This window comes from Peromyscus leucopus, chromosome 14 (assembly GCF_004664715.2).
Source record: "Peromyscus leucopus breed LL Stock chromosome 14, UCI_PerLeu_2.1, whole genome shotgun sequence".
Taxonomy (NCBI): Eukaryota; Metazoa; Chordata; class Mammalia; order Rodentia; family Cricetidae; genus Peromyscus; species Peromyscus leucopus.
The window spans coordinates 48,904,071-48,928,507 of record NC_051075.1 but is presented as its reverse complement, the minus strand read 5'-3'; the positions used below and the strand labels follow the sequence as shown (position 1 = coordinate 48,928,507).

At 47.6% G+C, this 24,437-nt stretch overlaps 1 protein-coding gene across 9 annotated transcripts in view; it reads right to left on the bottom strand.

Annotated features, from left to right (window-relative positions):
- Positions 1 to 23,006, bottom strand: part of Smoc1 (SPARC related modular calcium binding 1) — a 165,330-nt gene extending 142,324 nt beyond the window's left edge. For all 9 annotated transcript variants that reach the window (XM_037210682.1, XM_037210684.1, XM_037210683.1 and 6 more), the window contains exon 1: positions 22,659 to 23,006. In XM_037210682.1, coding sequence (XP_037066577.1) covers positions 22,659 to 22,754 — 96 coding nt within the window. In that variant the 5' untranslated portion in view covers positions 22,755 to 23,006. The remainder of the gene's footprint in view (positions 1 to 22,658) is intronic.
- Positions 23,007 to 24,437: the final 1,431 nt, after the last annotated feature.

Here is a 24,437-nt window from a genome sequence, read left to right as displayed (position 1 = left end):
GGCCAAATAGAAAAACCAAAGTGACTTACACCCAAAAAAGGAGGTGCATCAGTCACTCACTGATTTGCAATGAACCACCCCACCTCAAGATCCTCGACTTAAAACAGCAACTCTGATAACCAGGGTTGGCTGGGTGCTACATGCACTGGTCCATCAGGGTTCACCAATGCAACTGCATTTGGCCAGAGGGTTGGCGAGGCCAGAAGTCCAAGATGGCGTGCCCAACATGTATGGCAGCTGATGCTAACACTGGCTGGGGGATACAGCTCTCCTCCACGGGGTCTCCCCTCCTCCAGCAGGCTACACTGGCGTTCTTGATGGGTCGTCTCAGGGAAGAAAACAAAGCGGGTGAGTAAAGGCAGAAGCGGGAAGGCGTTGAAGCCTGGTCTCCACAACTTATGCTGTTACCCTCACCACAGTCCATGAGTGGAGTCCACACACCGTGAAGACAGCTAAAATTCAGAGATGGAGAAATAATCCTCTCCCTGGTGGTCCAGTGGTTAGGACATCACCTCTTCACAAAAGGAGCCCTGAAGGAATTGTGGCCGTATTTAACTTACCACAGGAAGTCACTGCTCCGTATAAACGGGAAATTCAAAGGGGTTTTGAGCATAGCTGAGCCAGGTGCTCACAATATGTGATTAGAAAGCCTCTCTCCTCTTTTTTCAGCTTTGTTTTGCTGGGTTAGCTTTATGCCAAGGAAGGGTATTGCTTCCTAGTGACAAAATGACCACCTCTTTTTTCAGAGTGTAACGACCCCGAGGCTTCTTTTTCCCAAAGGTTTCAGTGAGAAGTCCCAGAATTAAATCCACTGCCTCACATTGTGTTTTGTGGCCATCTTTGACCTAGACATTGATTGACCCGGCCTGGATCATGTGCTCACTGGAACTGGGAGTTGGGGTACATCTGTTGAAGTTATGGGGACTAAAACTGAGGGAAGAAGGGTGTTCCCTGAAGGAAAGAGAAAAGGGACGCTCAGTAGGCCAAATCGACAGATGCTTCCTACAAAAGGCCTCTCAGATGGTGACAGGGCAAAAGCCACCACAAAAGGCCTTCAATTTCCCTCTTCTAATGCGTCATGCAACTCTGCCAGCTGACAAGTCCCAGTGTCCCAGCAGGGTGGCATGTGCATCACTGAATAACTCGCTATGTGTTTGGAAACAAAGACATAGAACAAAGCCTTTTGCAACACCCACTTACACAACTCTTCTGCCTGGCAGAAGATGTCCTTTCTCAGACATTTGTCAAGTTGCTTCCGCAGACGCCCCACCCTACAGGAATCAGGATGCTTTGTCCTTTAATCAGTGGTTTTCCTGGAGGAGAGCAAACACCATCTCCCCCTTGCCTACCGCAGCCCCGTTACAGGACAGCTCATACAATTTTGTGGAGGTGCCTGTGCCAACAGAGAGAGACTACGGCGAAGATCTGGGCCCACAGTAAATTAGTTGATTTCCTCGCCACTACCCCAGATGTTTACATCCCCAAGAATACTACAGTATAACCTGCAGCAATTTGGCCCTCTACAACAACAACAACTGAAGAAATGAGAGAATGAATCCTAACACCCCTCCTAATTATAGCTGTGCTCAGCAAATTATATTTATAATTTTATATATTTATATTTTATATATTATAAAATTATAGCTGTCCTAAAGCAAAAACCGTTGGTAGAGCAATGAGCCCAAGCCATCAAACCCATCCAGCTCTCTGCTGCCTCTTGGGCTGTTGCTGATCCATATACTGTAACTTATTTTCAGGTCTGGACATGCTATATTTTGGAATGAGACGCCCTCCTTAGGTCCATGTGTTAAAGGTTTGGTCCCCAACATGGTATTAGGAAGTCAGACCTACTGGAAAGTTCATAGGTCTTTGGAGGAGTGGACTTGAAGGAGATTGAGGAACCCCAGCTCTTTTCTTTTCCTCTTTTTCTTCCATGAGGAAGGTTGTCTGTTGCTCCACATGCTTCCCCCCCTGCCACCCAACACTCCCTTCAGAATCCCAAAGCAACGGATCTGCTCAGTCAAGACTGGAACCTCTACAACCATGAACCAAGCCAAACCTTTCTCTTTGGTTTAATTAGCTCAAGCATTTTGCAATCATGGCAGATATATAGGATCCTAATCACAAAAGCCATGTGGAAACCTTCAAAGACCAAAATCCCTATAGTCTAAAATCCCTAGAATATAAAATCCTGAAAGACCAAAATTTCAAAAATGTAAAAAATTTTTTTGAAACAAGTTTTCATTATGTAGCCTAGGCTGGCACATGCACCCAACTTCATAAAATACCATGTAGATAATATAGGTCTTTGCATGAGATTGACCAAAAATCACAATGGGTCACTACCACAAACACAGTCACCAAAAATAAATCCAAGACCTTCAGGAATTGTTTTCTTTCACAAATACACATAATACAAAAAGGACATCATTCATTGAGCAAGACTCCAGAACCAGACAAGCCTGGGGTCCCAAGGGCATTGACACAAGACCTACGGTGCAAAGACTGGACTTGCTGATAGCCACGATGCAGAAGAAAGTTGCCCCAGCTCTTAGAAAGAGACCAGATCATCTTCTGTATTTGTTCTCTCCAGCCTTGGTCAGTTGGTTGGTACCAGGAATCCCACTCAGATTCCCACATCAGTCTTCTCTGGAAATACTACCTTAGACACACCCAGCATCCACAAGAGCAGATGTGTATTCCCTCCACCTAACTCAATGCAACCAGCTAGTCTGCATACAGTGGCCGATCCACTGCTCCCTCCCCCTGGAATCTGACTCACTCCCCTCCTGCACAATCCTTTTTTTTTTTTTTTTTTTTAATTCCCCAACAGGAACTGTGGTTTATTGAGATGGGGCACTTTCAAGACTTTAGCATTCAAGATTTCAAACTTTTTTCAAGATGGTGATTTTCTAGATTTTAGACTTTAAGGATTTTGATATTCGGGATTTCACCACTTGGAATTCTGGCATTTGAGACTGTTGCTTCTTTCAGGATTATGATCATCACTGCTTCTCTTCTTCCACCAGCACACACCCTGTGTATGGGGCAAGGCTGAGAAAAGAGATACCCACTTGATCTTTTACTGCTCAGTGCTAGCAGATGCGTGTGTTGTCTTCCACAGAACTGAACATGACAGTGTGGAGCTGTGGTCACCCAGCCAATGCTCCTGACTTCAAGTCAGTGAGGGGGTAGGTCTGCCCCCAAACAAGCTGTTCCTCTTGTCTCAGACATGAGCATAAGATCTGGGAATAAAGGCAGACATCGGCAGAGGCTCTTCTCCCAAGAGCTTGTCTGGGTGTGGGTAAGTAGCTACTGGCAAGAACAAATGAAATTTGTGAGTTTTTTTGTTTCATTATCAAGACAGGGTTCCTCTGTGTAGCCTTGGCTGTCCTGGAAATCTATATAGACCAGGCTAGCCTCTAACTCAGAGATCCCCCTGCCTCTGCCTCCTGAGTGCTGTGATTAAAGGTGTGTGCCACATGCCCAGCCGAGAACAAATGAAATTGCACAGGCCCTGGGTTGCAGGCCTTGCACAGTAGGTGTTAGTTCCTTGTGCCACTTCGGTCTGAAGTGTGTCTTATGCTGCTGTGTGCCTGAGACCCGCCTGTGAGACTTTCCACGTGCACTTTTCTCACCCTGCAGAGTTACACTGCTCTTCGGCAAACACACCCGGTGAAAGATATCGTAAGACCCTTAAGTGCTAGTTCAGCTCCCTGGATTAGGGGCCACGATTTTGCTAATGGTGTCCAGCTACAGGTTGACGAAGCTGCAGAGTCTCTGAAGGACTGAGCCACTGAGACTGTGGTCCTGTGTCTCATCAGTAACAGTGAACCCAAGGATGTGGACGCACCGTTCTCCGTGGTTCACTGTTTTGTATAACACAAGGGGAGACCCTTTGATCATGGAAGATGGAGTAAAACATACTTAGCCTCTTTATTCTTTCCTCGTGTTGTTATCAGTAAACACCGTGACACCCAGAGTGAACACTGCAGAGCAGTGAGGCTTTCTCTGCCTCAGTTTTCTCTTCTGTAAAATGGGGATAATAATGATGCCCTTCCTCATAAGGTTGTCATAATGAAATGGCTTAGCCTAAGAAGGGCTTAAAAAGGCACCTGTAACATGAGAGCCAAGCCAGTGGTAGCCAGTGTCACCACACACACACACACACACACACACACACACACACACCTCACTAAATGTTTGCAGGGTCTGGTTCGGAGGGCAGTAAACCCCAGCTTTGTGCTTCAACGAGAAGAAAACAAGTGGATCATCGTCTCTGCCCTCAGCCATGCCCCCCAGAACAATGATTGGTGCAGCTTCTGCTAGTGCTAGGAGCAGTCTCCCACCTCTCCTTAGCTCCTCCACTGACACCTGAACAGCAAGCGGAAGACATCTCTGAGTTCACTGCTAAGCATTCTGTGTGTGTGTGTGCGCGCGGCGCGCGCCGCGCCGCGCGTGCGTGTGCGTGTGCGTGTGCGTGTGTGTGTGTGTATGTGTGTGTGTATGTGTGTGTGTGGTGTGTGTGTGTGTGGTGTGTGTGTGTGTGTGTGTATGTGTGTGTATGTGTGTGTGTGTGTGTGTGTGTGTGTGTGTGTATGTGTGTGTGTGGTGTGTGTGTGTATGTGTGTATGTGTGTGTGTGTCTGTGTGTGTGTGTGTGTGTGTGTGTGTGTGTGTGTGTGTGTGTGTGTATTTGGATCAATAAGGTGAGCATGGTGACTGTGAAAGGTGCTTACAGGTCTCCACTCATCCTAGCAAAAAGGAAGAGTCTAAATGAACTGTAACCCAGAAACTCTTCTTAGATCTTCCAGGGAAAGGAGATCTCGGGGTGAACCCCCAGCCTCAAAACCAAAGAGACAGGCAAGGCAGGTCAAGAGAATCTCAGCTCACAGGGCAGAGACCTCCACAGCAGCCATCGTGGTAGGAAAACCTAAACTAATGGACCACTTGCTATCAGCTGTGTGTGGACAGGCCCAGAATTAAAAATCCAGAGACATAGGCTTAAGGGGATATCTACGCTTCGGTGGGTCCGGTTTGGTTTGGTTTTTGCCTCCAGGAGCCTTACCAAACTCTCACAGTTATATCAGATAAAAATCCCCTTGTGTTTCCAGCAGAGAGAGGAGAAGTGTTCTTTGAAATGTCTCAGAGCGCTCTGCTCTTCTTAACAAGGCCTTCCCTCTGTGAGGAGAAACTACGAACATGTGCATTGCCCTGGGATCCATGCCCAGAGCCAGGGGGAGAAGGGAGAGAAGGAGGAGGGAGGGGAAGAGGGTTTGAGAGATGGCTCAGTTGGCAAAAATGCCTCCAGGGCAAGCATGAGGCCCCAAGTTTGAATCCCATGAGAAAGCTAGGTGTGGTGGTGCAGGCCCGTCATCCAGCACTGAAGGGACGGAGACTGAAGGATCTCCAGAGACTGCTGTCCAGCCTGTCTAGCCATTCAGTAAGCCTGTTTCAGTGAGAGACTCTTCTGGAAAACACAAGGTAGGGAAGCAATTGAAGAAGACCCCAGGACATTGACCTCTGAGCTCCACATGCACGTGCACACACAGAGAAAAACTGAATCATGTAAAATATTGAACTAGACACACACAGAACAGAGAAAGAGTACAAAACAAAAACAGGCGTGTGGAACTAGAACAATCAATAGAAAACAGTAGCAAATGATAGGTCTCCTCTGGCCTACAGTAATCACCTTCGGTAGCAGTGGTTCACACTCAAGTAAAGTGCCTAGAAAGTAAAGAAAGTGGGTCTAGCTGGCACAACCACGTTTTCTGGAAATATTCCTACAAAAGGTCATGCTTCCAGAAGCAGTTTATGTCTGCAAGTAACTCATATAGAAGCCTGAAGACCCTGCAGCATCCTAACCTCCAGGAAAAAACAGGCTTGCTCCAACCCTGAGAGGAGGAAGGGTAGGCAGCAGGCCCTGCTCCTCCACTGGGTTGTCGTGGACCAGAACTGAGAGTGCATTGGGTGATCAGCAGCCAGATCTCCAAACCTAGAAGTTAGCAGGAAGGTACATCAGTTGACAGGACCCCAGAATGGCAGCCTGCCTCCCAGACCTAGGAAATAACAAGAAGGTGGCCACCACTCCACCAGCTCAGACTCTGAATTTGGGAAAACAACCTGTGAAGCCAAAAAACATGAAAATGAAAGGTGCCATTGGGAAGGACAGGGTGTATACTTGCCAGTCACACTGCCTGTGGAGGAAGACCATGCTTACGGACATCCTTTTCCACAGATTTCCATCTAAGGAGACATCCTGGACCCGTCTAAGATGGGGAAAGGAAAGGAATTTTATTTATCACACACACACAGGTTTGCTTTCTGCAAAAGATAACAGAACCACATATTTTATATTTTTGAGAGCCAGGGAACAAAGGGAAACAAAATGTTATGGAGTTTTTATGAAAATCATTCATGTTTTTGTTTCATCCATCATTTTTATGAACAGTTAATACTTCCTGAGCATCCAGCCATGACTTCATTTGAATTCACAACGACCCAATGAAATTAGTAATATCTTCCACATACAGATAAGGAAGGTGAGACGTAGAGTTTTGTTAGTTTTCCCAAAAGCATACCACTGAAAAACAGCACAGCTGTGACCTAATGAATCTCGGGTCACTTTGGCCTCAATGCACTCTGTTCTCCACTGTCTTCTGGGGGGCTGGGAAGCAGGCAGCCAAGCCAAGAGCAGAGACTCAGGCTGTCTTGACGCCCAGCCATGAGATCAGAGGGGCATCTCTTCTCTATGCCGATGCAGCTTGAAGGAAAGGAAAGCCACCTGTCATCGGCCACAGGAGGGTGGGACAGGGGCTGTAAGTCTGACCTTTCCCTAAGCCTCTGCCCCGATGGTGGAGAAAATTTAACACCACACTACCAAGAAGGTGCCTGTGGTCTTCAGAGTCAGGGAGAAGAGGAGGAAGGTGAAAATAACGAATCTTGTCTGCTCAGGTCTTGACTTGAGGGTTTTCTGAAGTCATTGCCAGAGAGGAAGGAGAGTCTCCCAAAAGAGAGCCCAGACCCTTCTACACCCTCCACAAGAAAACAAGGGTGTCTACTCCTAGCTTCAATAAAGAGGATGGCGATTCTTTTTGAAGGCCTCTCAGGAGGCCACCATGCCAACCCCTGGTGCCTGTTGTCGCCCCAGATCAGCTTGGGGTGTGTCTGGACCCACCTCCTGGCTATGGACCAACCCTATGAGCCTGATACCCAGATTCACTTTGACTTATTCAGATTGTGTGGCTGGCCGCTTGACCTAGCTGCCCCTAACTGAACCCCACCCCACCACCGCCACCCCACCCTCCAGTGTTTGCAGAAGCCAGCAACTCTCCCCTCTGAGGGGGCGAGAACACTGAAATGCCTGTGGAGCCAGGTGGCAGAGAAGAGGAAGATTTCCGTGTGCCCTGAGGTCTGAGTCACATGTCCCCCACCGCTGGAAACTGCTGAACTAGCCAAAGGCAACCCAGAAACACAATCTCCTATAAAAATTCAAGCTATTTCCTCCCCTTGGCTGGAACTCATCCACTTTCTAAGTGTTCCCGGGCATCTCTGAAAGGAAAAGTTGTGGACGAGCAATGGGGGAGGGGAGGGGTGTATCAGTCCTGAGCTCTGCCCCTAGCTAGCTGTGAGTGTTCAGGAGGGTCCTTAGCCTTGTGCCAAAAAGGAAAACTATCCAGTCCATGAGACTCCTCCTCATGGACTTACATGAGCATGATTTCCTTGTTCCAGGACTTCTGGGATGATCTTCACATGGCCCATCTTTTGTGCTCTGGAAGTTTTCAAAAGTCTTTGTACATTTTTCCCCCCTGTTATTTCTTAAAATGTCTGCACTGGGACTAACCTTGGAGGTCATTTAAGCTCCATTCAATTGGTGAAGGGACTGGTCACCAATTGAGGACAGCCCTTTGGCTGGCTCTGACCACCCATGTCCAACACATTTCTCCCCACCCTCCGAACCCACAGAGCTCTACGTTTTACAGAGACCCACATGCGCGGTGTGCTTGTGGCCTCCTCATCCCTTCCACTCTCTCACCATGACTAGCAGCCATGAGAAATGCTAGACTTGGGATAAACCCGGCAGGGAGGAGGAGAGAGAGCAAGGCTCCAGAGTATTCGATGTCACTCTGGAAGCGCTGAAGTAAACAAGCCTTAAAGTACTGTGCTGGTCAGCTAAGGATGCCAGAACAAAAGGCCAGAGCCAGGGCAGCGTTGACAACAGAAAACTATTTCCCCTCAGCGCTGGATGCTGGAAATCCAAGATCAAGGTTCTGGCAGGGTTGACTTCCGGACACTTCTCTTATTTGTTTACGGACAGCCGCCCATCGGCTGCCCCTCTACAGGGTTTTGTGGCCCTGGTGTCTCTCAGTGTGTCACCTCCTCCTCTTTCTCCTCCTCCTTGCGAATCCCAGGATGGCCTTGAACTTGATACAGCCAAGGTGACCTTGACGCTCAGATCCTCCGTCTGAGTAATGCGATTGTAGGCATGTGCCCTCGCTCCTCAGGATCCAGTTGCAGCGAGACAGCACTCCATCAGCTGAGTGACATGCCCAGCCACTAACCCCTTCCTAGAAGGACTCCAGTCAGAGTAGAGGAGGGCCTGGCTACACAGCTCAGCTGGCCTTAAATACCTTTGTGAAGGCCCTATTTTATTATGATGAACTTGACTAAGTTTCTCCATCATTTTTAAATTTTGTTATATTTAGATTTCTTTTCACTGATACATACAGATATTAATATTACATGAATATTCTTCATATTAGTGTGTCAATATGTCAGGTTTCCTCATATAGCACAGCATTAAACTATACAAATTTAAAACAAAAATTAAACTAAAGGTCTCTGTTTCTAAATATATTCACATTCTGGTACTTGGGCTTCAGAGGATTTGCAGAAGTCACAGTTCAGCCCACCACCCCTGGCATACCTCTATACCTCAGAGCCTTCTGTCAGTCAGCTCAACCGTGAGCTGATCCCTTTACTGCCTAAGCCAGCTCAGAAAACCTTGTCTGTCTCTTGGAACATAAATTCCCACAAACCAACCCAAGGTCTCACAGCTGGTCTAGTCAGATCTTGGAGTTCACATCAGAGACTACAACTCACTTCTTCATGCTCTCACTTCTTCATGCTCTCTCAGCTTCCACCAGGCACCAAGAGGCTGCTTCCTCTCTCCACAGCCAACCTTGGGCCCCCCCACCTCCCCCGAGCTTCCCTCTGGCAGTTCTGCAATCACGTGCAGCCTGGCCAGCTGGATCTCTAAGAAGGGAGCGATGGTCCCTCTGCCCCTCCACGACCATGCCAAAACGACAGCAGCGTCACCCAAAACCAGAGGCCGTTTCTGTGGAGCCTGTTCCAATAACTCTAAAAGTCGCTACACGCGGGTCTCTCCGTGATGGCGGGTGGGGCAGGTGTGGCGCAGCCATTCCATGCCTCCTGGGTGGGAGTGAACACCCGCTCCCCCTAAACACACATCCGACCTGTTTGCATATGATTAAGCCCCCAGACCTGCCATTTACAGGTAAAGGATAAAGGGACACATTTGAAACACAATGGGAAGCTGGGTGTGGGGGCTCACACCTGTAATCCCAGCCAGGGGAGAGCAGCCTGTGGTACACAGCAGGACCAGGGCTACTCTGACTCAAAGAAAAAATAAATACATAAATCAAAAATAAAATAAGACGAACAAGTACACAACCCAGTGGGAATGCAAGCAGTAGACCCAAGGTGAAACTATCCGATAGTCAACAAACACGTTACAAAGGCAGGAAGGAGCCACACGCAAGGACCCACAGATTAAAAGATGGAGCCACATGGCCCCGATTCAGATCCTGAATGAAACAAACAGGAAAAAAAAAGTTTCGAGATAATGTTCTAGAATGTTCTGAACGATGATTGTTTATATTATACTAAAGAACTGTTAACACTCTTTGGTTGTGATATGCTTCTGTGATTAGATTTTGTTAATGGATCCTAATCTTTTAAAGGTATGCAAATACCCCCTGCCTTCCTGTGGGCTTACACCCCAACAAACCCATCGTAAATAGACAATATTGCAACTTGGATGTGAATTCACCCCACCCAGCCTACTGAAAGTCATAGTCAGCAATAGAGCACCCTGGAGAGGATCGTTCCCTGGGTGATCAAGTCAGTGAAATTACGTGCTGAGGATAAAATTCGATGTCAAATTCACTTCAGAATAATCAGAACTGGGTACAAGGAAGAGGATGAAAGAAAGAAGACAGGCCCTGAGCTGTTCATTATGGAAGCTGGGTGGCATTCCACGTGAATTCATTACACTACCCTCTTTATGTATACTTAGAAGCTTCCTTGACTGTTTAAAAAAAAAAAAAAAAAAAAAAAAAAAAGTTTCTCTAATAAATGGAAAGGACCCAAAGACAAAGCCTGAGTCTAAATTCTTCACCAAAGTCCTAATGTTATTGCCAGGACAACCAACGGCTTACCAATTCACAATTTTTTACATAAAGTTTCCCAAATATGAACCTTCCCAGAATGCTTACAGTTGACATGACATACCTTCTTTTCAAGTGCTACTGGGAAAATTTGAAACACGGGCCAGGCACATTCCACAGGGCTGCAATAAGGAATTTAATACACAGAAAAATACTACTTCAATGTCAACATTAATAGATAGACCGTCAATAACAAACTGATGGTTGTTGATGCAGTCCAAGTCTTTAAAAACCTATTCATCCCAATTTCTCTGATCTTGATAAAGGATACCAGAGACTCACAATGATAGACTAGTTTCATAGAATGTGAAGTTTCATAGAGCAAACTACTGTTGACTATAAACTATCCAAACACAGATATTTATCAGATGTTATAGAAAAATGTTATTAATCTCTTTGATCTTGGGGATATAACTCAGTGGTAAAGTGCTCATCCACCATGCACTGAGCTCAATCACCAGTACTGCAATAATAATAGTAGTAGTAATAATTAATAATAATAACTCATATTTATGGTCAGAATCAGGAAAAAACTAGACAGAAAAATCACAAAAGAAAACAAACTAAATGTAGGATTTTTTTGTTACTATAGACATCCAATTAAACTTGCATTCAGACAAATGATGAGTAATTTTTATTTGAGTCACTCTTTACTGTCGTGGCTTGGAGAAGAATGGCCCCCATAGGCCATTATATATTTGAATGCTCATATATTTGAATGCTTAGTCACCAGGGAGTGGCACCATTTGAAAGGATTAAAAGGATTATGAGTTATGGCCTTGTTGGAGGAAGTGTGTCACTGGAGGTGGGCTTTGAAGTTTCAAAAGTCCATGACAGACACCTCCTTCCCCTGTCTCTCCTTGAGGATCAGGATGGGTACTTCTCCAGCACTATGCCTGCCTGTGTGCCACCATGCTCCCTGCCAGGATGATAATGGACTAAGCCTCTGAAACTGTAAGCCAGCCCCCAATTAAATGTTTTTCTTTACAAGAGTTGCCTTGGTCATGGTGTCTCTTCACAGCAATAGAACACTGACTAGGACATTTACATTAAAATGTTATCTATTGTTTTTCTGAAAATCAAATTTAACTGGACATCTTGGGTTTTCACTAACCTTCTTTGAAATTCCTAAACTAATTGCCTAAAGTTTGAAAAAATAACTCCCTCATAATGGCTCCAGAGAGAACAAGTCAACAGAAGAGCAGATGCCTGGAGTGAGCAATACCAACACTGGCAGGCTAAGGTACCTGCCCAGAGTTCTGGGGAGGAGGTGGGGTCTCAGAGTCTCAGGCAGGGTAGGAGGGAGGCGGACAGCAGACGTGGTGGGGGAAGGGTTTAAGTTTGAATGTGCATTCCTCCTGAAGAAGGAAGAGGCATGCTCCCATCAGTTAGCAGCAGGTCCCTCCAAGAAGCAGCTCTTTCGTGTGTTCTTGAACCTAACTGTGGAGCCAGAGAGGTGCTCACTTGCCAGCTGTGGATGAGGACCTGAGTTTGGGTTCCTAGGACCCATGTAAAGGCAGCCAAAGGCAGAGTTGGGGAATCTGGGATCCCAGTGCTCCTAAAGCAAGATGAGATGTACACAATGGTGAATAAGAGACTCTGTCGCAAGCGGGAAAGGAAAAGCCACCACCCAAGGCTGTCCTCTGCCCCGCTCCATGTGCACTGTGGTACACGCACGCACGCATTCTCATACAAACACACACAGACACACACAGGCAAAAAGTATTTCTAACCTTTTCTTAATATCAAAACAAATTCCACTGTGATCAGTCTAAATGCATTGTAATCGTTTATGAACTTTCTAATGTATTATTGAACATATGCAAAGGGAACTGTAAAATCCATGGACTTATCACCCAATTACAGACAAACACACAAAATTACCAATTCCTTGTAAGTCTTCTATGTCCCTCCAATGTATTCTTCTCCATCCTCACCCTCTCACCCTAGGGAGCCAGGAATATGACCTTTGTATTATAATTATCCTTCATTTCCTCATGCATTTTCACATCCCCTGAACAATGTGTGGCTTTTCGCATACCTTTTAACCCTAACAACCTTCATATAAATAGTAGTCTGGTCTATGTATTCTTCCTCAATGCACCTTTGTTCACGCTCCTTTTTCATAGCAAAATTAATTAATTTAATCATTAAATCATCATGTTTGGTGCTATATAATAGTCCACTGTTTGGTTATACCATAAATTATTTTTCTATTCTTTTGTCGATGGTCATTTAGCTAGTTTCAATGTTTTCCTATCACCAAATGCTATTATGAACATCCTTGAACACATCTCTCCATACAATTTAAGGGCATTTCTCTAAGGCATATAACAGGGCAGAATTACAAGGTCAAGAAGTGTGTGCAACTTCAACTCTAATTCTACAAAGTGAGCGTACTAATTTATATTCCCACCAGTAGCAATAAATAATTTTTATAGTTATGTCCTGCTGATGTTAATTGAAAACGCTCCTTTAAAGTAGAGTGGGTTCAAAGCCTGCTCAAAATGAGCAGGCGGCCGGGTGCTAATAGTTCCTAGCCTTAAAAAGCAGACCTGTCATGGGCGCGGCTGACTGTGAGGTAGACTGAATCAGCCTGGACTGAAACTTGCCACAGTGAGGCACGTGAGGGACAGGGAAGCAACTGCTGCACCTGCCATGAGTTCTGGGGGTCTCCAGCGGGCAGGAGGAAGGTGGCCAGCCACTGTGGTAGGAAGAGAGACGACAGACGGCCTTCTGAGAAAACAAATGGAGACTCTGTGGCATTTGGCCGAGGGTCCAAGCGGCACTGGTGTCTCATGCCCGTGCCTGTTTTCATTTGTATTATTTTCCTGTAGGATTGAAAGATGTTCGCTGTACAAAAAAATTGGTCTCGTGGTTGCTAAGATGCATCGTACATATTGAACATCCCCGTGATAACACCACTTCCAGCAAAGAACAACCCACCAAGGCTTCTTACATGAAATGGCATTTTTCTTTTTGCACAAAGAGAGTCATAAATTCTGGTTTGCATTTTACTTTTTTTTTAATTGTCCAATATATCTTTATAAAGAAAGAAGCCATCCACATTTATTGAAAATTCCATTATTCAATAAACATTCACTAAGCACCTGCTCTTGGGCAAGGCAGAGTCCATAAAAAAAAAAAAAAAAAAAAAGTTAAGCAACTTTACCATAAGAGACTGCAGACAACAGGCCACAATAACAGCCTCATTGGTCACAAGCTTGCCATGGGCCAGCAGTTGAACTAGAGCCTTAATGAGTATGGCAGACAGAATAAGCCCCACCCAACATGCCTATGTTCTGAAGTTCATACAGCTATGTTATGTGGCAAAGAATTAGGGTTGCTCATTGGGTAACCCTAAAATTAGTCTGTACCATCCAAGGAGATCTGATACTACCACAAGGCCCTTCCTTAAACAGCAGAGACAGCAGATGAGCGAGATGGCCCAGTGAGAAACACTTGACCCTCGTTGCTGACTTTGAAGGTGGAAGGAACCATGAACTAAGGACTGTGAGCAGCTCCCAGAAGCTGGGGCAAGAAAATGGATTCTAGAACCAGGCATAGTGGTCCGTGCCTGCAACTCCAGTGCCTGGGGTAAAGACGGGTAGGTCAGGAGTTCGGTGCTGGCCTCAGACACATAGGGCATTCATGAAAAGCCTGGGCTACAAGAGACCCTGCCTCAAAAACAAACATCTATGTCATACCCCCTCCAGGGCTCATGGAACATTGAGGAAAAGGGGGCAGAAAGAATGTAGGAGTCTGAGGATGGGGTAGAGTGTGGCAGATCACTCTCATCTGGGCATGGTGCAGCCACTGCACTCTTGTGTGGTTGTGATTAACCACACAAGATTGAGCCCAGCAACACTCTGACATGGAAGGGGGAAAAAAGACAATAAGGCTCTACACACCCCCGTGGATATAAATAGCAATGCCCTTAGTGGCTGCTGGAGGAGGCTGAGACAGTCTCTTCAGGGGATAGCCATCAGTAAGATGCTCCTGTAAAACAATCATCCCCCATGCTCCTGTAAGCCAATAACTGAATTAAACTCGGTGGGTGGAGAGAGAAAGGAGAGAAGGGGAGGGGAGGGGTGACTCTGGAAAGTGGGGAAGAAAAATGGGGTCAGCAGCAATGGTAAGGTTGGGGGGGGGCAGGCAAGAGAAGGCTATGATGATGTAAATAAGATCACAATGCATTATGTACATGTATGCCAATGTCAAAATGAAGTTCACTATATGTAATTATTATATGTTAATCAAAAACCATTTAGTCCCTCGGGTCTCTGTGGTTTGTGTTCCCCAAAATATTGTGCACCCTAATAAACTTATCTGGGGTCAGAGACAGAACAGCCACTAGATACAAAGGCTAGAAAATGGAGGCACTCACACCTTTAATCCTAGCATTCCAGAGGTAGAAATCCCTCTGGATCTCTGTGAGTTCAAGGCCACATTGGAAAAGGCCAGGCATGATGACACACGCCTTTAATCCCAAAAAGTGAACCTTTAATCCCAGGAAGTGATGGCAAAAACAGAAAGATATATAAGGCGTGAAGGCCAGAAACTAGAAGCTTTTAGCTGGTTAAGCTTCAGGCTTTCGAGCAGCAGTTCAGCTGAGAGCCATTGGGATGAGAACACAGAAGCTTCCAGTCTGAGGAAACAGGATCAGCTGAGGAACTGTCGAGGTGAGGAAGCTGTGGCTTGTTCTGCTTCTCTGATCTTCCAGCATTCACCCCAATAACTGGCTTCAGGTTTGATTTTATTAATAAGAACTTTTAAGATTCATGCTACAGGTCTCAACTACATTTCAAGTGTTTAATAGCTAGTGTAGGTACAGCTAATATTAGACTCCCGTTCCACTGGACAGCACCTCAGTCACTGCTTTTGAGCTGGTCGGTGGCTCTGTCTTCTCCTAATACTCAGCACCTCATTCATTTATTTCCTACTTACATTCCCCTTCTCTGCCCCAGGGATTCGGGAACAGATACATAATAAATAACCACAGCAATTATTTTAAACCCTAGGCTCTGCCCTGGAGAGATGCTTGTCTAGACTAAAAGTGACCATTCTCCCATGGCTGGGCAGGTTGTTCAGTTCCTACCAGCCAGAACCTGAATTTGATCTACATTTTAAAAAAGCCTGGTATGATGATGACTTGTAACCCTAGCACCAGGGAGGCAGAGGCAGGAGGATCCTGCCCACCCCGCCCCAAACCCCCCAGGCCAGCCTGCCAAATCCTCTTGGCAAGTTCCAGACTAGTGACAGACCCTGTCTCAAAAACAAAGATGAACCCAGGGTTGTCCCCTGGCTCCCACTCTCACATGCACATGTGTGTAGACACACATATAAGATAACCCCTGCGTTTCTCACTGATGGTACCTTAGAGAATATTGACCTTGTAGAATCTCCCCCTTCCACCTATACGCTGACTTTATAGGCGAGACAAGGTTGCTCACAGGTATGAGGTATTTGTCAGGTTTCAAGTCACCTGATCTATTGCCTGGTTAATTGGGGGAAGGCCCCACTGAGATCAGAGCTGCCTTCTGGGCCCCCAAAAGGGAGGCAGAAACCAACCAAAGCAATACCGAGGAGTCCACAGAGCTCCAGACCTAACAAGCTAAGGCAGTGGCCGCGGGGAAGGTTATTTTGTGAACTAGCAATTGAGTTTGGAATGATGTCAGAGGGAAGAAAAAGCCAATTCTCTGCTGGAATGACCTGTGGTGCTTGGGTCTTCATGGAAACGAGTGGAAGCGTTCGTAGAGACCCAATTCTCTCATCCCCCTGGTGACTCACAGCTGTGCAGAGCACGTACCTCGCACAATGCTAACCCTGTTTGGCAGGCTTCACGGCAGCTCCGATCGATTTCTCATCAGCAACTCAACCCTTGTCCTCTTCCCAACAGCTCAGTGACAAACAGAAGGAGGGGGCCGTCCACGCTGACAGGCCTCACCACTGGCAGCCATGCCAGAACTTGGCTGCCTGAACAATAAATCTCTATGTGGTCGGGAGAGAAAGGCCACCCTGTACCTGCTGTATAGGGGTCTATACACCCAGCTCAGCCCCTGCAAAGTGGAGAGAAGGGAGGAGGCGGGACCCAAGGCCCCAGTCAAAGGAGAAACAGACCTCCAGCCTCCGCCCGCACTAAGAGACGCAGCTCAGGAGCCACACCAGCTAGGAGACGGCTCTACTCAGCTGAGCTAAGGGCGCTGACATTTGTGCTTGGGATCCATCCTAGCCTACACACGGAGAGAGGCAGCATGACATCTTCTATAAATTCATAAATTACAAAAAAAATAAATAAACTTTAAAAAAAATCTTCAGCTACAATAAAATTACCCTAGACTAACCAGCTGATGTCTATATTTGTGCTGCGACCTGGGCCTGTTCTGGATCTAAACATCCAATAACTGAATCAATGATAATACTCATTTTCCAGAGTGATCTGTTAGCTGGGGACACATCTGGAAGAGAAGGAAGACACATGAGTAAGGAAGGAGCAGCCCCCGACCCTGAGAACTAGTATTTGACCTCGGGTGCAAAGAACTGAATTAATCATGGCCCTGAGTTCATGACATCCTTTGATTCGTGTGGGGCTCGTGTTTGCTTTTTACCTAATCAGCTATTAGGACTTTAATAACGGGCGAAGAGCTTGGAGCCCACCCTCCCTCCTCACTAAAAGAACTGAAGGCAACCATATGGTTTTCCCACCAACCTAACCCTTTCACCCCGTGACTTCCAAGGCAGCATCCACGTGACTTTGATTTTTCTCTTTAGCTCGTTATTCTTTTCTTTTGTAGCTACAGGTATTTCTTTAAAGGTTTTTCTAATCTAGGTTATTTATAAATTTACAAAAGATGTCACACTGCCTCTTTGGGTGTGTTTCTTTTAATTTAATAATGTTGCACTGCCAAGAGAAATCAACTTTGATCTTTTGTGCGTATGTGTGTGGTTGTGATATGTGTGAGTATGTGTGTGTGTGTGTGTGTGTGTGTGTATGTGTGTGCATGTGTGCGTGTGAGTGTCCATGAGTGTGAGTGCAGATTCACATGCTGAGGTCAGAGAACAACCTCAATTCTCAGTCCTCGTCTTCTACCTTGTTTTGGGGGGACAGGGCCTCTGTTGTTTTGCCACTAGAGATGCCTCAGTAGTTGGCCCAAGAGCTTCTAGGTGTTCTGTGCCTGTCTCCCATCTCATGATAGGAGCACCAGAACTGCAGATATACACTACTGAATCTGGCTTAATGTGGGTTCTGGGGATTTGAACTCAAGTCCTCATGCCTCCATAGCAAGCACACTACCTACCGAGCCATCTCCCACAGCGTTTTCCATGTTGTTATTGCTCCTACGTTTGGTGTGAGTAGAGTTTTCCATGGTGTGAATTCACCCTGGTTAGTCCATCTGCCCCCCACTAACGGGCAGCTGGGCTCCTCCCACGCCTGTGGTGATAACAACACAACGGCACACAGTTGCAGCCTTCTCAGCCTGAGTGTCTCCAGGGCACACACGCCTAAGAGTAGAACCGCTAGGCCACACCAAATGCGACTCCTCAACTCAGGAGATGACAGCAAACTAGCTAGCGTGCCTAGCACTTCTTAGATGGAGACAAGCATGCTTCCTCCCCCTAGCTCCTTCAGTTTGATTTCTTTAAGTATCAAATATCAGTTCTACCAAATTATTATTATTTTTAATGTTTTTCTGTTTTTGTTTTTGGAGATTTATTTAATCATGTATATAGTGCTCTGCCTGCGTGTATGCCTGCAGGCCAGAAGAGGGCACCCAGATCTCATTGCGGATGGTTGTGAGCCACCATGTGGTTGCTGGGAATTGAACTCAGGACCTCTGGAAGAGCAGGCAATGCCCTTAACCACTGAGCCATCTCTCCAGCCCCAAACTATTTTTTTCAAGCCAGAGTATCTCTGGCTGTACTGGAACTCACTCTGTAGACCAGACTGGCTTCGAACTCACAGAGATCCGCCTGCCTCTGCTTCCCAAGTGCTGGTATTAAAGGCATGTGCCACCGCTGCCCAGCTACCAAAATGTTTAAATCAAGTTCTTGTCTTAACCCTTGTGCGGCATCTTAGGTGAATTTTCCTGCATGGAAAAGAGGGTTGGACAACAGAAGAAAACCTAACTGGATCCTAGTGTAGACACTGAGATTGGATAGTCTAATGGGAAGGAACAGCCCAGAAGCTGTTTTACTTTTGACAAATGGGAGACAGAAAATGGAGATTTAGGGTAGAGCTAAAGCCTGTTTCCCATCTAAGATGCTCACTCAGCCTCTTCTGCCCCGTTCTACTCACAATCACTGCGTGTGCAAAGAACAAAAACCTGGAAATGGAAAGTCCAGTCTGTAAGTCAGTAATTTCAAACGACAGTGGAGGTGGAGTCCAGACTGGACATCACCATTCAGTCTAACGCATCTCTATCCCCACACGCTGAATGTTTTCCAGTCTGACCAGCTCACAGATGATTCAGACCCCTTTTCTTCCTCAAGGAGCTTGCAAGTCTCCTCATTTCTAAGACAGGATCAGGCACGAAGTGCCCAAGGGATAACAGTGCCGGGCAGGAGGAGATGCTTACTATAGAAGGATTCAAAAGTTAACAACTTCAGAAGCCTTTTGAAGACCCTGATGAAGCTGGGCAGGGAGCAAAGAATATACTTCGAATAATTATGAACTAAGTTTCTGATTCACACCCCTTGATTTCCCCATAGTCTATTTCTTACTTGGAGCGGTTGGTTTTTTGAGACAGGGTTTCTCTGTATAGCCCTGGCTGTCCTGGAACTCACTCTGTAGATCACAGAGATCCACCTGCCTCTGCCTCCTGAGTGCTGGGATTAAAGATGTGTGCCACCACCATCAGGCCTTTCTCGTGGTTCTTAGATGTTTCCAGTCTCTCGTCATACTCAAACACCAGAGGAGCTCGAAGATCATCATTAAACATTCATTATCTCCACTTTCTTCAGTTTTCATTCCACAAACACTGACAGAGTAGACCTCTACCAGGTGACTGGACTTGTACTGGGCTCTGGGGATACATAGATGGGCAAGATGGGTTCAGACTCAACCCCCATCTCAACCTATCTTCAAGGGTGAGCAGAGGATTAAACAAAGACTGTTTACTTGACCTGTCTATCACTCAGATGTCATCAGCCTGAGATAGCCTCTCCCTTTCCCCCTTCTTTCTCCCCTGAAACATTCTCAGGGAATTTTGCAGGATGAAAGAAATGACTGCCTGCTCCATAATTGAAAGACTCCCTGACCAGCTTCCCAGGTAGCCAAGTGGTTGCTCAGACCTCAGAGAGCATCAGGTGCTTCCTACAGAGCAACCTCCAATCTGATACTTGATAGCTGGTGATTTCCAGAGTCAAACAAATGTCAGGGATTTTATGAAGGAAGGCAGGAAGCAGAAAGGGGGGCGAAGATGGGGGTCTAGGCCTCAAGGGAGCTCAATTAGTGAGTCAGATAGTTCAAGCGAAAGGGTATGTTCTCAGTTTCCTAGAAAGCCAGCTGGAAAAGATGGCAATCCTTAAGCCTCTGTCACTCAAAAGATTAAGAGAGGAGACCTCAGGGTGCCCAAAGGGAATTCTGCAACAAGCCAGATGTTTCTGCTCTTCCTATGATTCCACTGCTCTCAACCAGAGCCACATTTCTGGGGCCACCTAGAAGCCACGGAAGAGAGCTGATATCTTTTGAGACAGGGTTGAAATCTAAACATAATCCTTTATCAATACAGATAGAAAAGATTCCTCTGTGACCTTGCCTGGTATGTTGGGGTTTATAATTTTCCCATGGAGTCATCTTCCCCTTTCACTGGAAGCACACAATATAATCCACGCAAGCCTTCCAGAGCCATACATACACCGTGCTACACCTCCCTGCCTCCAAAATGGGTCTAAAAAGACTGCCTCTCTTCTTCTTAAGAGATTGTATTAAATGCCAAGCCCAAAGGTTCATACATGGTGGCTCTTACTGTTGCCCATAAGTACAATCAGATAACCACACACTTAAGATTGCTGCTTGCAGTCTAGAAAGACGACTCAGTATAGGAGCACTGGCTGTCCTTTCAGAGGACCCAAGTTCAGTTTTCTGAACTAGTGTAGAGCATCTCGCAACTCTAGATCTAGGGGATCTGATGCCTCCAGCCTCTGAGGGCACCTACACTCACATCCCCATATTCACCTTCAGACTTGCACATACACATGTAGCTAAAAATAATAAATAAATCTTTTTTTTAAAAAAAGAGCCATGTCTCCTTAGTATGTTCTAAACTTGTGTGTGTGTGTGTGTGTGTGTGTGTGTGTGTGTGTGTGTGTGTGTGACAGGATGAGCCGAGATACAGGCAAACCTATTTACAGGTCCTGCTAATGTTCCATCACTTTTGTCAAATTAACAAACTAAAGAAGTTGTCGGGAAACTTAGAATCCGTTTGCCCCTGCAGTCCCAGCTTTCTCCTAAAAGGTGCTTTCTCCGGTTCCAGGAGTTAAGGAAGGAAAGCCATATGGCTTGAGACGTTAGACATGCCCGGCAGCAAGCAAGCCCCCCCCCCCCCACCATTTGTCGGAGGGCCTCTCTCCTTTCGACCCCCGTGTGGGCGGGCATCCAGATTGCGTTTGGGGTGCTCTGGTCTGCATCTCTGTCTTGACTGTTCCTAATTATTGGAGGGAACGCCGTGGCTCTCTCTTGCCTGACCTCAGAATTTAAGAGCTTCGAGTCCTCGTATCAAACCATCAGCTTCATTTAAAAGGCATCCTCATCTGCATCCATAAAAGTCGCTCCTGGAGCCCTGACTTGCCCCAGCTTTGGGAATGCTGTCGAGGATTTATGACACACCCTGGATCTAATCTGCCGCACTTTAACTGCTGCTGTTGCACATCTGGTCATAAAAGCAAGGGCCGGCCCAACACGGGGACAAACACTTTTCTTTCCTAAGTGGCTGCAAATCTGATCTCCCAGTGATAGGTGGGCTCAGATGTAATCAGCCCAGCATCTGGGCAGTCATTAAGTTAGTCAGGTTTTGCAAAGCTTTTCCTCCGTGCTCGACAGCTATAAAGATGATTCCCGCATAGCAAAAGCCAGGAATAAAGAAGCAGCTACGGGAACAGGTGGTAATGGGGCTAGCCATCCAGGAAATGGGGCCAGAGGATACCCAGGAAAGAAGCACAATGTGGTTGAAAAACCATCCTTCTTTGCTCAGAGGTCCCAGCTCCTCTACCAGGGAGGTTCCCGCAAGGTGCGGGCAAACTGCTACCCGAAGGTCCAGGCTCGATCTGACTGACTCTGACGCTTGCCCAGAGATCGCCTCCCTTATGTTTTGCCAAAGGAACCACTAGGTGGGTTAACAAATACATTTTTAAGGCAGTGAAATTTTTTATTAGACTAATAGGAGGGGGCAGGGAGAGCAATAATCCAGACCAGAAATGAACACAATGCTGCCGGTTCCCGTTTTACAATGCCCTGGACAATCCGTCCTGTGCACAGAATTGGCACATTTCGTGTGGTTCAGAAACTCCAATCAGACCAAGGTTCAGCCGATCCAACCCGGGGGAGGAGATCCTGGAATACTGCGCAGCTCTCCCGAACTTCTCCACAGTTGCCCCCACCCTGCCGCTCCTCCAGGGCCAGGCCGGCAGGAGGGGGCATTAAAATTATCTGCTGTGGGTTTTACGAGGGGCGATTGCTTTTTAAAACAACAACAACAACACAAGGTCCCTGTGTGGCTCGTGGGTAACCTAAACCTCTCTAGGCAGAGTACCCCCCTTACACACACACACACACACACACACACACACACACACACACACACACAGACACACACACCGCCTGCCAAGAACGCCAGCACTGGGACCGATGCAGCGACACCATAGAGAAGCTCTGCTCCAACCAAGGCCGAGCTCCCACCGACCTAGGAGGCGCCTCTAGGGGGTCTTGAAGGAAAAGACTCCGGAGAAGTTCGGGAAAGAAAACCCACCGGTGACAGGTCGTGGGAGTCGGTGCTACAAGAAAAAGCGGGGGGTGGGAGGGGGGACAATGAAATTTTATTTCAGCAACTTCTCCAAGAGGCCCGCAAGGGACTAGACAGCAGAGTCGGGGACAAGGTCTGTCACCTCCCTTCCCCCTCCTGTAGATGAGCGGCCAAAAGACCTCTCTCCCCCCCGCGCAGGTGGGCGCGCGGCCGGGAGACGCACTTACCCTGGGGCCGGTGGTGCGGTGGCCGCCGGCCGGGCACAGCTGCAGCAACAGGAGCAGCAAGTGGGGCGTGAGCAGGCGGACGCGCGCGGGCAGCATGGTGCCAGCCGAGCCAGGCAGCCGCTAGCGGGCAGGGGGCGCGGGCTGGCTTCAAAGCGCTTGGGGATAGGGGAGGACCCTGGCGGCCGCGGGGTGCGGCCAGAGAGCCTGCAGCGGGGGCTGGCGGAGCCTGCGGCCGGGGGGGTCACGGTCATGAACGGCGGAGTCCGAGAGCTGGAGCGCGAGCGTGTGCTCTGCGCGTGGCGCCTGCTGCGCTCGGCCTGGCCGCGGCGACAGCAGGTTGGATGCCGGAGCCTGGGCCATGGGAATTCCCGTTATAAACCCCGGGGAGGGGAGGGGCGGGGCCCGGCGGGGCTGACTGACGGGTCGAGAGGCCTGTAGCAGCCGACCCTCCGGCAGGTGGAAGCCAATGGGAGAGAGACCAGAGGGCCGGTTCGTGGTCAGCCCCCCACCTTGGAGCCACACTGGTTTCCCGGCCAGCCGGAGTGGACTCCAGCAGAGGCTGGGATACACAGTAACTTTCCCTTGGCAAGTCCTCCCTGGGAACCTCAGAGCGCTCCCTCAGCCTCGGCCCCTCCAGAATGATCACCTGGCTAATAAGGAAGCCTTGAGAACTTACTGGTTTTCAGCTCCCAGGCTGGGGTTGTCGCAACAGCTCCGTGAAGAAGGCAGGGAAAAATAGCTCCATTTTCCAAATGACACAAAGACCTTGAGAAATGTTTCCCGGCGGCCACAACACCAGGGAGCAACCTGGGAAGCCACTAGGTACCTCCTACAGCGTGGGCTGTGACCTTCGTTAGAAGGAGGAGTGAGAGTGTTAACTTTCAAAAAAGAAAAAAAAAAAAATCCCTTACGGGTGACATCCGAGTTCCACAGCGGCTACCAGAGAGAAGTCTCACAGAGGCAAAATAAAGCACCGGAGGCCGGGGAGGCCCCCTGAGGGTCTGGTAATGCGCACCTGTGGCCCTGTGGTCCACATGACCTGGGATCAGAACTCGGGCACCCTGTCTTAACCAGTCTGAACTGGATGTCCACAGGAGCAGCCTCCCTGTGGCCAAGCAACGCTGGAGAAAAAAAGTCAGAGGAACCCTGGTCTCACATGAGGAGGAGGAGAAGGCATGAGTGGAGAAGGAGTGGTCTGTAAGCGCAGAAATCCTAGATACCCCCAAGGAAGGAGAGATCTTTCATGGGAGCCCAAACTTGGAGAGGATAGCTCGGCCCTAAACAGACCTATCTGTCAGGTGCTGGAGGTCTGCCCATAGTGGTCCCGGAGGCCAGCCTAGACATGGTCACAGCTACGTCACATCACTCCTCAACCCCACAAGGTGTCTGCTGCCTTCCCCACAAGAGACTCATGATTATCTCCAAATGTGGAACACGGCTCTTGGTGAATGGTTCCCCGCGTCTGGACCCCTCCCTTGGTGGGGAGAGATCCATTTCTCCAACCCGAGTGCAATCAAGCACCCGCTTCACAGCTCCCTAACTGCCCTGAGAATTCTTGACAAAGACTAGCTCTGCTCCCTTCCAGCTTCTCTTCTCGATTCTACGAGCAAGCTTCCCAAGGGGCTCACACACACACACACACACACACACACACACACACACACACACACACACACACACACACACACCATCTGGCTGCACACACTCTCACCCTACAGCCAGCCAGTCTTTCTGAACAACATCCAGAATGCACCACTCTGCTCAAAGGGCTTTGCACCT